Source organism: Stegodyphus dumicola, chromosome 6 (genome assembly GCF_044657685.1).
Source record: "Stegodyphus dumicola isolate Sdum_Otavi_A_Nest chromosome 6, ASM4465768v1".
NCBI classification, from domain to species: Eukaryota; Metazoa; Arthropoda; class Arachnida; order Araneae; family Eresidae; genus Stegodyphus; species Stegodyphus dumicola.
In genome coordinates this window covers 66649727-66672762 of record NC_140773.1, presented here as the reverse complement: position 1 = coordinate 66672762, position 23036 = coordinate 66649727, and the positions used below count along the sequence as shown (strand labels likewise).

General features: G+C 33.5%; 1 protein-coding gene across 2 annotated transcripts in view; it reads left to right on the top strand.

Annotated features, from left to right (window-relative positions):
- The first annotated feature begins 13147 nt into the window (after positions 1-13147).
- The window catches only part of Fuca (alpha-L-fucosidase), a 107845-nt gene continuing 97956 nt past the window's right edge, over positions 13148-23036 (top strand). Inside the window, exon 1 of one of the 2 annotated variants that reach the window (XM_085818458.1) lies at positions 13148-13640. In XM_085818458.1, coding sequence (XP_085674584.1) covers positions 13303-13640 — 338 coding nt within the window. In that variant the 5' untranslated portion in view covers positions 13148-13302. Of the gene's footprint in view, positions 13641-22375; positions 22776-23036 lie in introns of those variants that run through there. The other variant, XM_035363214.2, reaches the window with a different exon arrangement.

Below are 23036 nucleotides of genomic sequence, written 5' to 3'. Positions count from 1 at the left end.
CGTTTAATTAGATTAAAATATTACTGAAATTGAATATCGAATTAAAAACCATCCTACCAACATTTAAAAGAATTAGAATATTATTAAATTCAAATACTTTAAAATACGTTATATAAAATATAATTAACATTAAAACATATGTGACAATAATTATCTCAGCAATTTTTGAAAATAGTGTATTAATTTTTTTTAACACAAATTGAAGTATACAATTATAAAATAAAAGAAATATATGTACTTACATTTTTTTGAGTAATTTAACCTCTTATTTATTGATAAGTACCACAAAAAAAATCGAAATCATAATTGAATCGGCTCTTTTAACCATCTTCATCTGTTATCCACATATCTCGCACTTCATTGAAGAAGCAATTAGCGAGGTTTCCGTCAAAAATTTAAAATAAATTTCCTCTGACGCTATTAACAATTTATAAATAAATCTTTGATTAGGAAAGACAAGTTGGCCAAAATAAGGTCTCAAAGGGCAATTTTTTTATTCCCATACCAATAATTCTTGGTAATTACCAATAACAATATCTCTTCTTCGAAACGGAGATATCCATTCCATTTGAAATCTGAGGAATTCGAAGAGATGAATAATAAAATTTTAAAATGGCGCGGTAATGCACAAATATTCAGTAACCAATCAAGGAGCTGATTACATCACGCATAGAATTAAAATTATTTAAATAATCCTTCATAATAAAATCATTTTTAAAACAAATGCAAAATTAAAAATCGTATTTTAATATTTAACAGCCATAAATAATGTTTAAAACAAAAGATTAAATTTATAGATATTAATAAAACCAATTACTTTTGTAAGGTGACGTCATTGATTACATCATCCACAACATAAAATTATACAAAATATTATAAACAACAAAATTTTTATTTCAAATAAAAATGTAAAATTAAATTGATTTTTATTATTTAGAAGCCATAAATAATATTTAAAACACGGAAGTTATGCATAATAAAACGCATTATTTTTTTAATAAATGACAACAAAGTATCGGTTACCATAAATAACTTATCCAGCAATGGGTTTACCATAAGTTGTATTACTCGCCAAAAGAAAAATCACCAAAAAATCGCCAAAATCCGTGCAACCGTCTACCAAAGTAGCACCCTTCTTTCCTTCGTTGTTCCTCAATCTCTTCTTTCCTTCGCTGTTCCTCAAGCTCTTCTTTCCTTCGCCTTTCCTCAAGCTCTTCGGTACTTTTCTGTTTCGCCGGCGCAAATCTCGCCAAGCAGACTTTATTGGCGACAACATACATTATACACACAAAAAATATTAAAAAAATATTAGTCCTAAGAATTCTTTTTTTGAAGGCATAAACATTTTAATATCGCTTAAAATTTTATAAAAAGCCAATAAATAAAGACAATAAATTTATAAAAAGACATTAATTTAAGAATTTACTATGCTTTCATGGTTCAACATCCTGTTTCGCCGGTTCATATCACGTGACCCCAAGCGATCTCATCTCATGTATACTACTCTACAAAAATATAATGCTCTCAGTAATTATCTACATTAATTTCAAGTTAAATCTTAATTTGGAACACAAGTTTAAATGCAAGAAATACTTCAATTCGTACGAATAACTTACTCAGAAATTATGTAAAACTGCAGTGCTTTACTTCGCTAGTGCATTCTCATTAGAATTGATGAATTTAACCCTTGACTTTACCTTTTCTATATTTTCGGCTTCGGGTAAGCGCTGTGATTGCATCCTAATTGATTTAATTCTCGAAAATGACCTTAGACATAAAACTGAACTATCTGAATGAGGCGTAAAAGGTTACCTGCGAGAATATTCCGTTTGGCATCGGTTGTACCATTATTGGCGACTTTATCGCTTGCGCCGGCAAAACGGAAAAGTACCAGCTCTTCTTTCCTTCGCTGTTCCTCAATCTCTTCTTTCTCCTTTCTTCGCTGTTCCTCAATCTCTTCTTTCTACTTTCTTTGCTGTTCCTCAATCTCTTCTTTCTCCTTTCTTTGCTGTTCCTCAATCTCTTCTTTCTCCTTTCTCGCTGTTCCTCAATCTCTTCTTTCTCCTTTCTTCGCTGTTCCTCTTCTTTTCTTTTCCTCTCTTCAGTAATTGTTAAAAACACTTCTTTAGCAAATGCTTCATCATATGTATCACTTTGAATTATTTCATTTTTTATCGCCACGATTTTCATACTTGGATCTACTTGAATTTCTAATTCAGCAGCTAAAACCAGCAAATCCTCTTTTTTCCCACGTCCCATAAAAGCCATGTCTCGATTTTATTCAGTCAATAGACTCTTAGTTTTATAAAAAGCAATTATTTTTTTCTTTTTTTTTTTTCTATTTAAATATAATTCACAATGAATTTAATTATATTCGGCACGAAAATCTATCAGTGGAATCAATACTTAATGTGTTGTTCACCTACTCTGGCGAATCAAACGAAATTATATTTGAACACAGGCGTATTCATTACTTTGACAAGTAAATAAACTAAGATTCCATGACGGAAACAATAATTAACTTTTCATAATCTTAATTAATTATTTTACGTTTACAAGGTAAATTGAGCTCTCACCTGAGTTATTTTGGTTCGTAATTATATGCAGGGAAACCGCGATCCTACCGGCTGCGCCAGTAAAAATCCTTTCCTCATTTCAATATAATGGATATTGAACCTTGTAGGAAGAATAAAGCTAAATTTTCAGAATGAACAAAATACTTTTATTTGAATTTTAAAACAGAACCAAAAAAATAAATGCTGCAGCTCTTAACTATCAAAATGTTAAGCTCTTAACTACTACAGTTAAACTCTTACAACTATTCCAATACTAAATCTTAGACTCTAAACAAAATATATAAAAATCTTCCGAATCCTCTTCTTGTTGCCACACCGTAAAATGAAAGTTCTTGTCCTATTATTTATATTTCACGTTCTCTTTAAGTCACGATCTTCACAAGTCACGATCTTTACAAGTCACGATCTTTCCAAGTCATGATCTTTATAAGTCACGATCTTTACAAGTCATGATCTTTACAAGTCACGATCTTTACAATTTGAAATTGATATTTGTGGTCACAATCATTTAGCACTCTAGTCGTACCCTTTCCACAGAAGATTTACATTTCTGATACTGTTGAGATAGAAAGCAAGCCACCGAAATTACATATTAGCACAGTAGAGAGCAAAGTTGAAGTGCGTAGTTATGCAAGATGGAAGCACGCGAAGAGAAAAATTTTGGTTTGCAATTTGGTGGTTGGTCAAGAGGCATCTGCATTAAGGGTTACAGATAACTACTTAAGATCGCATGATTAATTTGAGTGACGCAGTTTAGACTTAAGCGCTATTTTTAGAACAGATAGATGAAGTTTCCAAATGAAATAGAAAATAAAACATATATAATGAAAACAACTTGACAATAATTTTGGTGTAGAGTGTTAATCCATACTGATAAGCAAACTTGGCGAATAAGACAGTTTAAATATTCATCTTTATTTCAATTGACATTTGCTGCCGCAATTCTCTTGCCACTCTAATTGTGGCTATTGAAGTACATTTACATTTTTGATACTCTTGGCAGTAGGAAAGGAGCACAGAGTCAGCGTCTTATCAATAACATCAGGGTTAGAAGCAGAATATAGCAGCTTATTAAGAGAAAGTTTTCGTGTAAGTTCCGAATTAGCTACGTGATCTGCTTTATGCAAGTCATATAGAGTGGTCTGATCTAAAATTGACGCAGTCCAGAAAAGGCATTACATCTTAGAATAGAGAGGAGGAATTAAGGGGCTACTGCTAGTTTAAATTATTATTTTGGAATTTGCATATTTTTAACTTACATATTCCGTAAAGTAAAAAATATGTGAAAAATGCAGAAGGTTAAGATAACATAATGCGAAATTATTTTTCAGAAATGATCCAGTTTCGAAGAAGTTATTGGAATTATACTTGAAATTAGCACTAGTTCCTCCTTTTTGGTTTGGGAACGTTTCCTTCTCTATTCATAAAGTGGTAATAACTTTTTCAAAACTGCGTCATTTCTGAAAAAAATTCAGCATTATGCTATCTTAATTTTTTGCATTGCGTATAGTTGGCAGTTAGATTAAACACAAATTTTACTATAAATACTACTGTATTTCAACTACGCTCTCTTGTTTTCTACCTACGCTTCCTAGCTAAAGGACGTCTCTTGCTTAGCTGCTTCTATTGAAAATGATATGCGTTATCATCACAAATGTGTGGTGCTAATTGCCCTCCGCTGTTCTTTGCCATCTATTAGAGTAATCAGCAATTAATAAAAATATATTTGCATTATCAAGGGATTTTTTGTGATTCTTCAAATGTTCTCGGGATTTTCTACTAAGTAATCGATATTTTCAGTGATCGTCTAACCTCAATCCGCTCGAAACTGCAAAATAATATTGCCTAGTCAAGCACTCATCTCGTATCAGATTACCGCAATGAACTAAATCTTTCCATCATATATATGTATGTGTGTGTAATTTATTTTTTTATTTTAAAAATTATTTTTTCCGGAAGTGAAGATCAGAGAAATCATCCCTCTGGTGTTAAACCTGAAATTCCAAGAGTATAGGAAACTTGACTTTTCATTTTGCAATTAAAATCTCATCAGAAGTTGTATATTCGTAATGAATATTTTTGAATGCTGATTATTAATTACTGAATAATAAAGGAAATAATGTTCAGACTGAACTTTTAGTCGATCTAGAAGTTTTAAGAAAAGACCTAACGCTATTAAATTAAACAATTAGATAATTTAAAAAATACATGAACTGCAAAGGAGAAACATCTTAAATCACCCAAAGCGGTTAAACACAGCTAATAAAATTAATAACACAAGTATTTATGACAAAAAAGCACTTCTAAAATATACATTTTCATAACAATGCTAACTTCAACAATAACTATTCACGTCTTTGAAGCTTCATATTATTGAACAATGAAACCAATTAAGCAAAAAATGATGGTTTTACCGAAGTGTTCAAATCAGGTTTTGCTCAAATAATTATGATTGAACTCATTGCAAGAAAAACCAGATTATTTTTTAAATTAATATATTCACTAAATAAATGCTTTCACTGAATAGAACTGCTTCTAGATTTATATTTCTTTTAACAAACAGATTCTTATTTTTCGTGACAATGCGTCAATTTTATACTTAATTAAATCAGACTTTCTGCCTAATGAAAAATATTTAGCGAGAATTAAAACGTTGAAAATAAGAGGTTAAAAATAATATACAAATTTCACTCCTTAACATTTTCTGTGTCATTGCAGTTAAATTAAATTCTTTTATAAGATGTCCTTGAATATATTCTGTTGCGCAAGATAAAGCACATCTTGTGCAAACAGGTACGTTTTTATTTATTGTTGCTTCTTCTCTTATTTTAATTTCAATAAGATTTTCTCTTAGTTTCAGAACGAAAGATATTGAAGTTTCAAGGTTAGGAAAGTTATCTACTGTTAGTCCCTTAATTAATTTTGTTAACGCTGTTTGGTAAACAGTTGAAAAAACAAAAGGAAGTGTTTATCAGCTTCAGAAAATTGCGTTGGCGTTTTCAACTTAAAATTTATAACTTTTATTTTTTGATTTGATGCTGATAACATAAAATCTCCTTATGGTTAAGAAAAAAGTAAAAGTAATTAAATTACAAGAAAAAACCAACAGCTGTCGATAATATAATATTGGAAAATGTTTACATTATCTTTTTATATTGTTCGATGTTGGATGTAAACTTAACTCCATTTAACGTGTTTAACGCTTGATTATTTAATGTTGTATATATCTCTAAATATCTGGGTCCAATTTGTCTCCATTTTTATAATATCGTGTATTTATTTACTTCTTTTGTATTCGCTGCCACAAATATTTTTATTTAAGTGTTTGTTTCTTATATGACATTTTTATCTGATTGTAGGAAAGATTAAATTGTATAAATAGATTAAGTAAAACAAGGGGACTTGGAGATTGATCATCTCCAAATTTCCAGAAGCTCACGCTACGCCACATCTGAGCTCACGCTTGAGTTACACTACATAAATAGTGCATAAATAGTAAGTTTGGAGATGTATATCACCAGACATAGCAAGAAAAATTTCACAGAGGTAAACTTTAGACCTATAAGCCTGTTGCCTTCTCATGGGGATGAAAGAAATCATTTTAAATAGATTAGATCAATTATCAAATAAATGGCCAATCAGCAATCCGAATTTAGAAATAGATTATTTGCTACAATACTCCTTATCGTTAAATTTATTACCAATACTATCCACAGCGGTCACGTCGCAGTTTTCCTTATGCTAGACATACTGAAAGTTGGCGATCGCGGCCGATGAATGGCCCTGATATAATAACTCCTTAATATGGAATTCAATCGCGAAATAGAACTAGTGATTTACTCTTTCTTGAGCCACCGGAACTATAATGTAAGATAGAAAACTTTCCAGTATCGTAACACCGAGGTTGAAGCCAATGCGCCGCAGAGATATTTTCTCAGTTCCATTTTGTGTCTCATTTATGGGATAGATCTTTCCATGTTCGAAGATGATGCTGTGACATCGCTTGTTATGCGGGGGATAAAGCCATTCTTTTGAAACACTTGACTGTGCTGTCTCTTAGCTGCAGAACAGAATACACAAGATAGATGACTAGTGTTCACATTAAAGGACCAACAAAAATGCTTCGAAATCAAAAATCTTACTCATCCGCAGACATAAGAGATTTATTTATTTATTATTATTCCGCCTGCTTCACCTCTCAATGGGTACTACAGGTCAGTAATGTCATCCAGATCGTTGTACCAGCAACTTTTTTGATTGTTTATCTTTTCAACCTTATTATTAATAAACAGATTTAACATTAGTGTATTAGTTTTCTTGGGTGGCCAACTTATAATGTTTTGGGTATGTTAGTACAAAATTAGCAAAATGGGTTAGTTAGTTTAGAGATATTTACGTATATACATGAATAGAGTCTTTTTGTTTTTAAATTTAGTCAGGTGGCTGGTTATCTGCTATGATTATGTTTCTCTAAGAATAGAGGTACTCTATGATGGTTCTGATGCCCCGCTGCCCGTAGTATTCCTGGAGAGAAGGTCTTTGAGGCTATATGATCCCTGGAGCTGATGAAGGAAGGCTGTGATAGGAGAGGTAAGTGGACAGTGGTGTATATAATGTGAGACGTGTGCTGAAAGAGCTGAGGCACCGCAGGCGCATTTGACGTTTGATAGTAGAACCTGCTAAGGTAATCGAGAAATCTTCCGTGATTTCTGAAAGCTTGTTGTAGCTTGTTGATGTCTGTTTTGAGCCTTTTGGTGGAGACCACGGGAAAGATGGAGTAGTTGTGTCGACTGATGTCTGAGTCGTCTCAGCAAGCTTTCCAGATAGACATGAAGGCAAAGAAGATGTGTTAGGCAGCGACAATGGAAAGCAGGATCTCTGAGTCAATGGAAGGGTGACTTGTGGCTTCTTTAGCTAAAGAGTAGGCCCTTTTCTTACCTTGTGTGCTTTGATGACTACGCACCCAGCATAGAGACACTTGTCTGGAAGAAGACAGGATAATAAGCGCTTCTTTTAATGAGGAGATGTGGAAAGCGTGCGTGCCGTTCTTGCTCAGGGCGTGTAGGACGCTTATGCTGTCCGTGTAGAAGCTGATGGATGGAAAATTGGCGTTGCCTAGTGGCATTGTGGTCCTAAGAAGCACTGGTCTCTGAACGAAGAGTCATCGAGCTGGAAGGAGTCCTTAAAGTGAACTAACCTGTAAGTGTTTTTTTCAGTTTCTGCTTTGAGATCTAAGGGGAGAACCTCTGTTAGGATTTGAAGAGCTGCTGTGAATGTGGTAGAGGAAACACACTGATCTTGAGAAGAGTGATGCGTTGAATTTGGAGTAGCTTCTGACGAACCCTCACCATGCCGGTCATCCAGATGTCGGAGCCGTAAAAGATCATCCTTTCTATGCCCGCAAATAGAGTTTTTAAAAAAGTTTCCCTTTTAGGTTCCATGTATTTGTGACGATGCGATTTAAGCTATTTATAAGAGTCCAGGTTTTACCTCGTATCATCGTTAAGTGAGGTACCCAGGTGAGTTTTCTAGCAAGTAGGAATCCTAGTTATTTTAAAGTATCTTCATATTTTAATGCTGGGCCCTGCCTTTTATATGGGGAGGGATGTTTATATGTTATCAGCCTTTGGAAATGTGATCATTTTTGTTTTATCGATATCGAATTTAAGCTTGAGTTTGAGGCTCCAGTCGGCGATAAGATCTAGTGCCTTTTTCGCTTTGTTTTCTATTTCTGTGCGAATACCTCCTTGAAAAATTAGGATAAAGTCGTCGGGGTAGGCGTGGATTTGTGCATTTCCTTCGAAATCTAGATCTAGCGCAGTATTCCCAATGAGATTCTGCAATATTGGGCCGATGTTAGACCCTCGGGGGGAGCCTTTGTGACAGTCGTGAGTGGCATTGACTCCGTCTCTCTGGTAAGTGACTTTTGCGATTTTGTGAAGATAAACTGCCTATGATCCGAAGAACTTTCTTAGGACATTGAAGATGTTTGAGTTGGACCCTTAGGGCTTGGCACCAGAGTTTGAAGGACGAGGCCATGTCTAAGGAGATAACACACATGTAGAAACCTCACTGCTTGTTGTGGTGCTTTTGTAGATGGTGAACTTTTGTAGACTTTGTAGACTTTCTGAAGCCGCATTGCGCTTTATTCATGAGGTGGTTTTTCTCCAGGTGGAAAGAGAGACATCTGGGTTATAAGTTTGTCTAGGGCTTTTCCACAGGCATAAAGGAAACAGATAGTTCCATATGCGTTCGGATGCTTACTGTCTTTTCCCTCTTTCTTGAAAAGAGCATGCTCGGCATTCTTCCAGGCGTCTGGAAATTAGCATTTTAAGGGCATGCATTAAAGAGATATGTTAGTTGGTTTTCATTTGCGATTTTCAACTCTTCGACGAAGTCAATATTGAGTTTATCCAGGCCTGGGGCTTTGCCCCTTTTGGTATTTCTATGATCTTTGGAATTCTGTGGTAGCGAAGAGGGAAATCATCTGTGTTTTTTGGAGGACTGCTTACTGATCTCCTTATCTCCCTGTGATGTTGGATGTTTTCGTCTTGAGTGTCGTCTAGGGAGTGATATTTGAGAATTTCTCTAATAGTGTCTTCAACTGAAGTTGTGGTTATACCATCTGGTTTGAGTATTGATCTTACTTGTAGGTGTCTTAGGCTTTTCCCTTAATGATATCATAGTAGGACAAGGGATAAGATATCTGAAGATTTTCCCAGAATGTGTTCCAGGAGGCTCTTTTGGCCTCTAAGATCTTTTATTTATAGATAGCTTGTTCCCTTTTGTATATGACTCTGCTTTTGATGCGCATGTCTTCTGACGTGACATGGTACCACCACGTTACGGCTCGTACCTTTTTTCTTGTAATCGTGAGATCCTGATTCCACCATGGGTTGCTTCTTATTTTAATTAATGACTTTCAAGTGTGCTCATTTTTATGGATGAGTTTCGTGATCTCTATATACTCTATGATCTTTCCTTAATGTTCTGTGGCAGTGAAACAGCAGAATACTGTTCTACGAGTTTTTGACGAGTTTTACCCAATATTCGCTGACGGATTAATTTCTGCAGCTCTCTCCTTCGTGTAGTCTCTACCTGACAACTGCTTACATTCCTGATTGGTCGGATAACGTTTACAAGTTCATGATCAACAACAACAGGTCTGTAATATGACATGGGCATCACCTGTTCTCTACTTTCATTCCTGGGTTATTTAGAGAACTCTATTATGAGATGCGAGCATAAAATTCTGCTTCTAACTGGCAAAAAGACTTCATTTTATTCACAAGATCTTGGCCTCATTTTTGTTATTAGTCTCTGACCTGACTTTTATGTCCGTACCACTTTTCGAAAGGTGTTACTAAATATTATCGTCATGTATTATTTTTACAGAAGTGATATAGCGAATATTAAAAAAATTGGCAACGCAAATAAATGTATGTTTCGCCAAATGTTATCTCCATGTATTATTTATAAAGAAATAATATAGTGAATATAACAAAATGTATGGTTACATTTAATTCTTTATCAAGAATTCTGAAGATATCAGATATAAAATATTTTAAAATCCAAAGCGGCATTTGTTTGAGATTTGGAGAAATGTAAGTCAGTTTTTATTTTCAATTTAATTTGTCTGTTACGGATTAAACTGAGCGATTTCAAAGCAATAAATGCGACTTCTTTATCTCTTTTATTAATTACCATTTAGACCCGAGAAATGATACTAGCTGGATTTATTAAAAGTATTATATATTTACACATATTTTCCTTTTTATAGCAGTTATTTTAGGCGATAAACCTCGTCGGCATCTAGCTATCACGAAAGCGAAACGAAAAACAAAATGATTCGAAGCAAAAGTGAGGTTCCAGAATAATAGCTCTTCTGGGATAAAACATGTATGGTAACACTTAACAGTGTACCGATAATTCTAAAGATATGTTGTTTTTAAATATTTTCTGATTTTTCTGTTCAGTTTTACGTACCCTATGTGCAAGGAAGGTGATGTTTAATAATCAAACTAAAAAGACAAAAAAATATTGTGTTAGCAGTGTGAGTGCAAGAGCAAATAAATAAACTGCGAGCTTAACGCGAACATAAAGCCTTAACAAACCCTCTCGTGAGACGTTAAAAATCTAAATCATTTCAGATTCCCTCCCCCATTCATGAGACCTGATCATGATTTTATTTATTTTTCCCCCTTCATTTCTCCAACTGATGGGAAAGCCCCATCAGAGGCCTAGCGGTAAAGTCGCTGAACAATGGTAGTTCTGTTCGGAATTCGAATTTCAGGAAACGGGCTGCCTGCATGGGCGTTTTCGTGATTTTTCCCATGTGTAAATTGTTTTCGAGGCGGTTTCCATTAGAAAGTCCTTCATGAAGTTTCTTCTTAGACAGATAGCCCTCGCGTGCTTTGCCATAATCAAATAAACAAAGCCAAATTAAACCAAACCAACTTTGGAACTTCATCATTTAAACTTCAGTACGTGTGGCTTCTCTACTGAAAATTCATTAAGGTGCTTGTAATAGAGCAAAAAATTATGTGTTGAAATTAATATAACAATATAGTATCAAATATCAAAGGAGTTTATTGTTATTGTTAGTTGTTGTTCATCTTCGATATTTAGAACTGATTGATTTCAGAATTTGAATTTTTAACTGCGAGTTCACTTTTCAAGTGATTTTGGCAATTAACGATATTTCTTGTTCGCTAATGTGTTCTAATAAAGAATTGCTTAACATCCGCATTCGGCTGAAGCTATCTGCTGTTATTTATTTACTATATGCAGTTAATATTTTAAATCAATTGATAATTTCTTTCTGTTTATCTGGAGTGATCACATAGAAAGATATCAACGAGACAGTAGCCTTGAGCAATACGTCCTGCATTTAGAGTTTTATAAGTAGAATTCTTAGAAATAAAGAAACGTAGCAACCTGTCGGTTTTATCGTTACCATGTCAAAAAGGAAAATTCCCTCTGAAACAAATATTATCATGAACTGAATCGAAAAAATTTCTAAAAACATCTTTGTTTAATTGCATATAGCTGTGGTATGCGAGACATTGTTGCTTAGTAAAGCCAGTTTAAGTGTTCCGTGAAGAAATCAAATGCACAGTTAGAAACAGTTGCAAAAGTAAAATCATTTCAATGTAACTTTCATGGCATTACGGTCAGCAAACGCTATTAAGAACTAAACACTTAAGTGGTAAAAAAAAAAAAAAGTAACAAACCAAGTTACGTATTAAAGTTTGACAGAAGAAGGATTCATTCGCTGGCGGTATCACAGGTAATAGTGACGTGGTGACGATGACAATGGTGCTATAATCAATGACGACTATGAAGGCGATGCGCAGTAATAAAAACCGTGAAATCAGCTCTAAATGTCAATTGTTCGTACGATGAAAAATACTTCAAATTCAGGTTTACCTGGAACGGGAATACCGATTGTCCATATTCTCTCTGCATTGTATGTTGAAAGAAATTCGCGAATAGCGTGATGACATCCACTAAATTAAAGCATCTTTTCCAATGAATATAAAAAACTTCATATAAAATACAGAACTCTTCAAAAAGCTGTTAGACACGCAAAGTAGACAAAGGAGATCATTTGAAAAAACAATGTAAGTAAGCGCTAAAGCCCAATTGTGTAGTATAATATTAAAGAGTTAACGGCGCTAAAATTAAGCCACGTATAATAGCAGAATCTCTCATTTTACTTGTCCGCTGTGAAATAGTGACAATTATGTTTGCGAAAGAACTTGTCGCTTAGAAAGATTTATACTGTAGGTTGCAGTTAAGAAATGAATTACTACTTCTTGTTTCAAAACAGAAAAACACTAAACTTCTGTAAAAACGTAACGGGTGCAATAGTTTGGCATATTTGGCTGTATGCTTTGAATACTTTCAAGATAAGAATGCAATAACGAAATAATTCTTACATTGACTGGCAAATTATGCCCTAGAAAATATCATCATCATTTATCTGTTGTAGTATCGCTGAAATTTGCAAAGATCACCAAGCTCACATGTCACATAAAATTTGAGATTTGTTTAATTATTATAGTTTAAAGTGATTTTTAAATCATTTTGGCATCAATCAGTTTTGATATCTTGTTCTTTCATAAAAGAAACACTTTGAAGCACGAGTGGCAAATTCTGCTCTTACAACGCTCCCGCAACAGCATTCTTTTTTTTTTTTTTTTTTCTTAATTTTTTTTAAAATTTATTTTTTTATCTTCATTAATAGAGTTATATTTGCAGCTCTACGAAAACAAAAACAGAATTTACTATTCCTCGATTTAAGAAAAATTAGGACAAGGGAATACGTCAAAGATGGCGATCCAAAACGTTAAATAAATCAAAAGCAGTATTGGATGAATATTCATCTAATATTGTTCATTTTTTATACTGCTGATATATTTTACTGCAGCTGATAAGCGAAACTGAGACTCTGTTATCTGTCTGTCAGTCACTCTGTTATCTAAACTAGATAAAATGCGAAGAAAGTTTTCAACAGTAAAGTGTGATAGGCGTGCTACTAAATAAGAATGTAAACGCCCAATCTCATCCAGTTTCCTGAGAGATTAGTAAACTTTCGCATCGACGTTTAGTTCTGAAAAGTGCTATTTCTGGAACTATACAAGTACCTGAAGATACTTGGACAACATCAACGTTTTCTACCAGATAAAGGAATATCAGAAAAAAAAAAAAAAAAAAAAAAACCATGGCCAGCTATGTTATATTTTTGCTAGAATTGTTTCTGTTCTTTCAGGCTTGTGCAAAATATACACCTGACTGGGCGTCTTTAGATTCAAGGCCGTTACCAGCATGGTACGATGATGTCAAAATTGGTATTTTTATTCACTGGGGTGTATTTTCCGTGCCTGCGTTTGGATCAGAATGGTTTTGGTCGAACTGGGCTGGTAAATCCCCATCTTTCGTGGAATTTATGGAAAAAAATTACAAACCTAACTTCACCTATCCTGAATTTGGTCCCGAATTTACAGCTGAATTTTACGATCCGAATAAATGGGTTGATGTTTTCCAAGCATCTGGTGCTAAGTAAGTTCTTTATATTTTTCAAAAGATTTTTTGGTACTTACGTATTATTCCGTCGGCCGTGAAACTGTTGCCAGCAACGTGGTTTAGCTACAGTTATGCGTAAACGTGACATAACCACACACTTTTCGTGTAATGTAATTATTCCGACTGACTGTAGATAAGCCACCTTTTATTTTTATGTAAAAAGATATAACTTAACTGTTATTGGAGTGCTGCTTTCTTACATTTTGAAACAAATGGTACACACTGTTTACTGTCTTCTACAGATAGTAACCCAACAGCGGCCGAGCGGTCAAGACGCTGATCATTGGAAGTTCGGTCCGAGGTTCGAATCCCACGAACGGGCTGGCTGCATGGGCGTTTTCGTGGTTTTCCCCATGTGTAACGTGTATACGAGCCAGTTTCCATTATTTATTAGAAAGTCCTCTACGAAGGCGTCCCTCCCTTTAGGCAGATAGCCCTCGTGTGCTTTGCCATAATTAAATAATCCAATTCAGTCTACAGACAGTAAACAGTGCATTATTTTGAACAAAGTTATGGATCTTCCAATAAAAAAAAACGTATATTAATGTACAAGTTATAGCGAGCTGAATACAGCAGAAAAAACAGTCATTAATATATTACAACAATTAACTATGTGAAATTTGCACTCCTAGCTTTCTAAATTGAGCATCCGATAAAATCGAAGGACCTAACAAATTGATAGAAATCAACGAAACCTTTCTATGAAGCGCAAAAACGAAGCTAGTCGAATACTGCTTATTTATTAAGTAAAGAGGCTGAAACTCCTTCAGAAGTTTTCAAGAATAATTGGCGAAACTTTGGCTTGAGTATTACCAGCTTTCATGGTTCGAGGGTAACCAACTTTCATAGTTGATTTTGACAACGATTTTGGTTTCAATTTAAATAAAATTTAATTTTTAATCCATTTACATAATGCATAAACTAGCATGTAATACAAAGTTTTGAGCTCATTCTATGGCTTAGGTTTGATTTTTTTTTGATTGGAAATAAAAAAAAACTATAGCGTTAGAAGTTTTCTGTGCTTTAACAGAAAATTAAAAAATCTAAAAGCGGCTTGAAACTATTTCCAATTTTCGTCTTGTGTTATGATGTTTTTGTAAACGTCTGTCATGCAAGCATGTTAAAAAAGAACTATATTTTCTGTTATGGCATTTAAGAATATACTCTTTGTTAAAATTATTGGCGACATTTGATATTTCTACACTACAGATCAGGCGATTAAATTTGCCAAATTTGGCAATTTAGTATAGTGAACGCTTAACAGGGAATTATCCCACTATGTTATCAGCTAAAAGTACGCGTAAGGAAATAAAGCAGCAACTTCCTCCTGACTGAAACGAATTTCAGAAATTAGTACCTAAATATTTATTAATCAAAAGGGAAAATTCTGAAATTTCTAATCAATAATATTTTAACATGTTTTTATTTCAATTTACAATTCAAAACTTATTTCATGTAGTTAAAACAGTTTGAAATATAATGCCTAAAAGGAAAATACAGCACATATATAAATTATTTCAAATGCATTTCTTCTAAATATAACCAGTTTTTACATGGTATATACGTTTATGAGATATAAAAGAAATCCTGTGTGTAAGTGTGGGGATGGAAAAGCTAATTTCCTAAACTAATTTCTTTCAACCAGTTTTTTACATGGTATTTAAGTTTATGAGATAAAAAAGGAATAATGTGTGTAAGTGTGGGAATAGATGTACAATATATGTAATGGATAGAAAACTGATTTCAGATGCGAAAACTGAATAAAAATGTAAGTTGCTTTCATATAAATCACGTCAAAATGTTCATAAAAATCTAAAATCAGTAATTTGCATCTAAAATCAGTTATAACAGTCGTGATGAAATTTTATACGCATGGATTGTAAACCTTTCTCTATATTTCTTTCTTCTTTTTTATAATTTTATTCTAAATGTAATGTACACTGCGGGGAAAAAAATGGGACAGTTCTATATCTCCCTTTCTACCCGTCCGATTGACAAAATTCAAATTGCGTTTTTCATGTCTCGAAAGCGCGACTTAGGATATATATTAGATTTATATATAGCATTGTTCGGTACTTTTCCGTTTCGCGGGCGCAAATCTCACCAAGGAGAATTTATTGGCGACAACATACAGTATGCACATAAAAAACGTTAAGAAATCTAAGAATTTTTTATTTTGAAGGCATAAACATTTTAATACCGTTTAAAATTTTGTAAAAAGCCAATAAATTTGTAAAAAAGACATTAATTTAAGAATTTACTCTGCTTTCATGGTTCAACATCCTGATTCGCCGGTTCGTATCATGTGACCCCAAGTAATCTTATCTCACGTAAACTGCGCTACAAAAATCTAATTCTTTTAGTAATTATTTACATTAATTTCAAGTTAAATCTTAGTTTGGAATACAAGTTTAAATGCAAGAATTATTTCAATTCGCACGAATAGCTTACTCAGAAATTATGTAAAACAGCAGTGATTTACTTCTTTAGTGCATTCTCATTAGAAATGATGAATTTAACCCTTTGACATTGCCTTTTCTATAATTTCGCCTTCAAGTGAGTGGTGTAATTTCATCCTAATTGACTTAATTACCGCGAATGGCCTTAGGGAATAAAATTGAACTATCTGGTAAAAATTCTATGTAATTGTATGCCAGTATTGAAAGAAACAATCAATCTTATAAGAAATGGCGGCGACTTGTTTTGAAAATGAGGAGTAAAAGGTTACCAGCGAGGATATTCCGTATGGCACCAGTTGTACCATTATTGGCGATTTTATCGCCTGCACCGGTAAAACGGAAAAGTACCCATTGTTCTAGAATAGGTATTTGGACATAAAATCGGACATTTTTCTGAAATAACATACCAATTTTTTTCCATATTTCGAGTCTACGACTCAAATTATGCCTAGATATTAAATTTTGTAAAATTCGCTGCGAAATTTACGGAGAAATCCAAAAATTTATCTCGGTGAAATTTTTTCAGTTTGCGCCAAGAATAATTCATTTTGCAAACTTCTTAATATGTGGCAACCAATTTTCCTTTCCCTTCCAATATGCCGGAGCGGAAAAAAAATTACATCGTTCCTACCTTTTTACATTGTGCATAAGCGAAAACAAAGTCACATCGTTTCTACTTCCAAATAATTTTAGCAAAGTGTCTAAACCACATGTTTTATCGCTTTCAAGAAATATACCAAATTTCAAAACGGGCCAATGTATAAATTCAGGTATATCTTCGGAAATTTTGAATAAAAACTGTAATTTTTTGCAGGTATGCTTAGAAATACGTCTATTTTAAGATTATGGTAAAATTTTTATGCATTATATTTCAAGCATTTTTTGAAAAATTTATAAAAACTATTTAAAAATACAAATTTTTAAATTTATTCACAAAAAATGGGTGAATTTTATTTGGAATGAACCTAAATTTCGAAATGTGAAGGGAAGAATAAAATAAGTTTAATAAAAAAAAAAAGAGAAATTAATAAATGTATACCTAACTCAATTAACATTGATGAGCTAAAATTTTGAGAGCTAATTTTTTAAAAACTACTCGTGTGAGTTTTATAAAACTTGGTAGTTTGGCGTGATTTGAATTGTAGAATCGAAATATGGAAAAAATTGATATGGTATTTCAGAAACGGCCCGATTTTGTGTTAAAATACCTATATTAGATCGATGCTATATATAAATCTAATACATATCCTAAGAAGTCGCGCTTTCGAGACATGAAAAACACAGGTCGGATTTCGTCAATGGGTCCAGTAGAACGGGAGATATCGAAGTGTGCCCCCTTTTTTTTGCGCAGTGTACATTTTTAATATGGAGGGGGTGTAAATTAAATAGTGGCAATTTAACCTTTAAACTCGCAGAAGGACGGGCATGCGCAAATAGGGTATGGGAGCAGTGAGGTGGCTCTGTTGTCGATGTGAAGAGTGCAAAAAACAGTCGATCTGATTAGAAGGGTAGTTGTTGTGTGGCGTTGGTGAGGAGTTTTGTTTCCATCGCTGTAAAGCATGCTTTCGAAAGGTGATCAAAAAGGTCGTGGCTTAAAATCGAGGTTGCCCGTGTCAAAAATGCAACAGAATGCTCTCGAGGATTAGTGAAAGCTTGTGGCACAAATGCTTTACCGTGTAGGACAGGAGCACGATGGGTTCAAACATTTCGTTCGGGTCGGAATGAGACTGCAGATTTGCAACACAAAAGTCGGCCCTCCATTCCTCATGAGCAGATTGACATCCTGAGCGGTCTCCTTACCATAGACCGCCGGTGGACTGTCCGAGAATTATCCTTCGAGGTTGGTCTGAGTCATCAAACGGTGTGGCGCATAATGAAGAAATCTCTCAACATGAGGAAAATTGCTTCCAGCTGGGTTCCACATCGACTAACCGAAGTACAGAAATGGCACCGGTATGCACTGGCTGGCACCCACTTGGAGAGATACCGCAATGAAGGAGACGCATTTCTGCAGCGTATTGTCGGCGTTGATGAGACATGGGAACGGGCCTATGAGCCTATCGCCATGTCCACAGAAAGTTCGACAGGAACCCAGCCGGGTGAAGGTTATGCTGATTATGGCATACGACTGGGAAAATACACACTAACATGGATAATAATAATTAGAATAAGGTAGTTTTTACCTCAAATTGTTTTCTAAGTAATAAGTTTGATTCATTTTAAGAGTCTATGATCGAATTTTCCTTTTTTAGTAGCACATCGTTTTATCGTGCAATATACTTTACTTCATTTGGTTTAAACAAATAACACGAGTGTTTCTAAAAGCTGTCTCTTAAAAAAATTAAAGAAATAAAATTGAGTTTAGAGAGTTCCTTTACACACGCCTAAAAGACATAAACTGGGAAACTCTGATGAATGTAGAAGAAATAGAATTTTCAAAGTAAATAATTTTTTATGAAATTTGATTAAATAAAGATAAAGAGAATTTCCTAAAATGCTTAGGGATGAAATTTTATTGATGAGCATTGTCAAAATCACATTTATCAGCTGAAAAGTTTTTAAGGTATTAAACTTATGTGATTCCAAGTTTAAAACCTTAAATCAATAATAAAATACTATTAATTTTAATGAATAAAGGAAATGCAAGCTACAACATACAGTCTAAAAAAAACCATCGTATTTTAGCAAGATAGTATTCAAATAATCATCTGGAATAAAACAGCCCTCTTGAATTTATATAAATTGAGGAAACCAAAATATCGTCTCCGAGTGTTCGTCTCTAGCTCTTCAGAAAACTTCCATTTTGTCATTTTGAATTCTAATTTCGGCTGATCTTTAGAATATGGTAACTGCTAGAGATAGATTAATACCGGAATTCATTTGTTCTTTCAGTCAAACTAATGTTGTTGCGTCATGTTTTACGATCTGGAAATTAGCACATGTAAAAGTGATATGGATAATTTATTACGAGCTCTTAAGGGCTATATTTGCCTCAGGTAGATTTCCTTCGTGATGGATTTTTTTTTAAGATTAGTTAATTAAATTTGGCAAACTTGTTAAGGATATCTGTTTGAGGTGATGTGCTGTGAGAGTTTTGCAAGAGAAACTGTATTGTACTTCTATTGCACCTAAGGAGAACCAAAATTACTTCAGATTCACATTGATTATTGCAACCCTAAAACGAATTGTTTGTTCTAATATTCAAAACTGTGAAAAGAGGGCCCAAAGATTAATATCGGTTAGGTTAGGCTAATTTAATATGGAAATTACACGAGGGTTATCTGCATAAGAGGAGGGATGCCTTCGTGTAGTATTTTTTTTTATATGATAATGTAACCATGCATCCGAATATAACATCACGCATCATGACACTTTACCGCATAGTGTTAATCTAAAGTCTTAATTCTAAAAACCCCATTGCATTAACTAACTTCTATAGCATTATTATTATATATATATATTTGTTTATATATGAGTATTATGTATCGTCTGTATATGTACCATGTATATAATGCTTATAAATCCAATGATTACTGCGTGCCTAATAATTGTGTATACGTGTTTTAGTATGTATATAACTGCATCCATGGCTCCGCGCATATCATCCTGTAGTATGGCACTGTACCACATAGCGTTAAACTAGGATCATACACTAAAACTAACAGCACCAATGAATTATTCCAGCATTGTACTAATTGTATGTATTATGTACGTATATGCATAGTGCATCTAATAATTATGTATCCTATGTTAAGTATGACCTAAAAATATTTGTATATTTTTATATATATAGTATTAACAAGTAGAAATATTACTGTATTCATGCGTCAGTATTTAACACTGTGTAACATGAAGCCGTTTCGCATAGTGTTAAACTAGAATTTTACTATAAAATTAACTGCATTTATTACTTTCCATAACATTGTATTATGAACCATCTGTTTATATATGTATATGTATACCATGTACCTAATGTCTGAGAATCTAGTGATTATTATGTGCCTGAAAGTTGTGTATATGTATATTAGTATATATATTAGTTTATCCATCCAGTCGCCTACAGCATCATGTAACATGTAAAAATAACAGCACCAATTACTTGCCCTAGCATTGTATTAAGAAACTAATATAAGTATATGTATTATGCGCCTATTGTATATGTACCCAATGACAATTATGCACCCTATAATTGCGTATAAATGCATTATTTTTAAAATACTATAAAATTTATTGCATCAATTATCCTCAACGGCACTCTACAATGTACCATCTGCTCATGTATATAAATGTGCCATGTACCTATTGATTATGAAATCGAATGATATAAGCATTGTAAATAGGTATAGCATTGTAAATAGGAAGCTGTACCCATGCACCCGCATACATTTCTACGTAACGTGACACAGTAAGGCAAAATATCAACGTAGTGTCCTATTATGAAATTAAATAAGCACCTATTACTAGTTATAACATTATTTTATGGATCTAGAGTTTCAGTATATGAAGTAAGTACGAAATGTTTATGTCACCAATGACTATTGTGTACCAAAATATAAGCGTATATACGCTTTTGTCTATATGTAATTGTGTATGTCCTTGTTTATATGTAATTGTACCCATGTATCTACTAGTCTTATCACATATCTTGGCACTGTATAGTTAATATACATCTATTACGCACTGAATAATCATGTACCTAATGTGTCTGTATATATGTATATGAATTTATGTTCTGTATATATGATAATGTAACTATGCATCTGCACATTTTATCCTGTAACATGGCACCGTATCGCAAAGAACTAACTAGAGCCCCACTCTAAAATTAATTGCACCAAAGACACTGTACTACACAGTACTAATCTAGGGTCTAACTTTTAATTCACTGTACTAATTACTTATTCCAGCATAACATTGCGCACCTAATATTTCAGTATGTACATGTCTTCTGTAATCTAATGATAATGCTTCAAAGGGTTATAGTGTGCTCAACATATGAGTACACACGTTATGTATATATGCTACCGTATCCATGCTTTTGCATACACGTTGTAACATGGCAATGCATTATCCAGTGTCTAACATTAATTAGCTTTAACGCCACTGTATGAAGTACCAAACTTGTATGTATGTTTATATATTAGTATATTAGCACAATGAACACGTATGGTTATCTAGATAAAGGTGGACGTGGCGCTATACCGATTAACCGTATTGGTAGAGGGGTGGTGCCCACGTCCTCCGTCGCATGTTGCATGTAGTAATTTTTAATGGAAATTGTAACGTATTCGCATTCCACAAAGGGAAAACCACAATGCAGCCGTCTTGTTTGCCTGGCATAGAACAGAGTCAAACTTCCAGTATTCAACGCTTTTAACAACCTGATCATTGGCTGGGTCTATGAACATTTGTAGACATGTACATTTGGTTGCTAGAACTCCAGCAATATGCATAGCTGTTGAGAATAAAATACGCTCTAAACCAAAACGTTGTTTTGTATGAGAATTTATGTATGCCTTCATTATAGTAAATGAATTATTTCTGATTTAGTCAAGGTTACATTTTAACTATTAGAAATCAGTGAGTGTCCTTTTTCATAGAATTCCTCTCGAACAAATGCTAGTTTTGAATAAAAACGCGTTTTCCAAGTTTAAAAATGATTAATATATATATGGCTAACTATAAGCTCGAAAATTCCCTGTAAAAGTGCTATTTATAATGTCTATAAACATAAGTAAAAGAAATGCTAGTCTCTCCAGCTATAAATATAAATTTAAGAATTTTTTATAAAAGACAGAATATTTTTCTATCTATAAATATAAGTTCATGATAGAATATTTATCTCTCTATATAAACATTAAGTTCTAAAATTTCTTTTAAAAGAAATGCTTATTCCAAAAACGTTTTTCGAGATTATTAAAATAAAACATATGCGAAAGAACTTCTAAAAGCCTTATCTCTCAAATATGATGCAAAGTTATTATAAGGTTTGAATCGAAGCTTCGAATTTTTTAAAAATTACGAAATCAGTTTTCATCATACTCATCTGTCTAAACTGAAATACATAGCTATCCGGTTTTTTACGAGGTGGGGTAACTTCTATATGCTTTATTTGTGTAATGCATATTTCCTACATGAAGAGATTCTCTCCGAAGAGCTTATCGAGTTATCAGATATATATAAGAATTTCGTAATTCCTATTTACTCTGTCAACAGTAATGTGATTTATCAGACGAACGAGATTACTGAGCTTCAGTCAAAATTGAAACGCCTCTGGCAGTTTCAATTACTGCTTTCATGTTACTATAATGTCTCGAATTTTGACCTTTCTATTCGTGTTGGTTGGTTTGTTATTCGCCGGAATTCACTGTGATTATGATCCAGACTGGAAGTCTCTAGATTCAAGACCATTACCGAGTTGGTTTGACGATGCAAAAGTTGGAATTTTCATCCACTGGGGGCTATTTTCGGTTCCCAGTTTTGGCTCAGAATGGTTTTGGTCTTACTGGAAGAGTGGAATCAAAAGCTACGAGGATTTTATGAAGCAAAATTATAAGCCTGGATTTAGCTACCAAGAGTTCGCACCCATGTTTACTGCCGAATTTTACAATCCTAGTCAATGGGTGGATATATTCAAAGCTTCTGGAGCTAAGTAAGTCCTCTTTTTATTTTATTTACTGATTTTTGATGTGACTAACCGCTTGCGCAGCTAGATGCCCAAAATAGTTATTATATAATATATATATTATAGATTGGAGAAAATTATTTGTTAGATACAATTGAAACTTAGAGAGAAATATAGCTGTAGATTCACACAGTTTATTTCTGAACAAAATAATCATTGAGATTATTTTGTTTTTCAAAATGTTTTGATTTCAATTGAAATCTTATTCACTAATTAGCTAAAATGTTA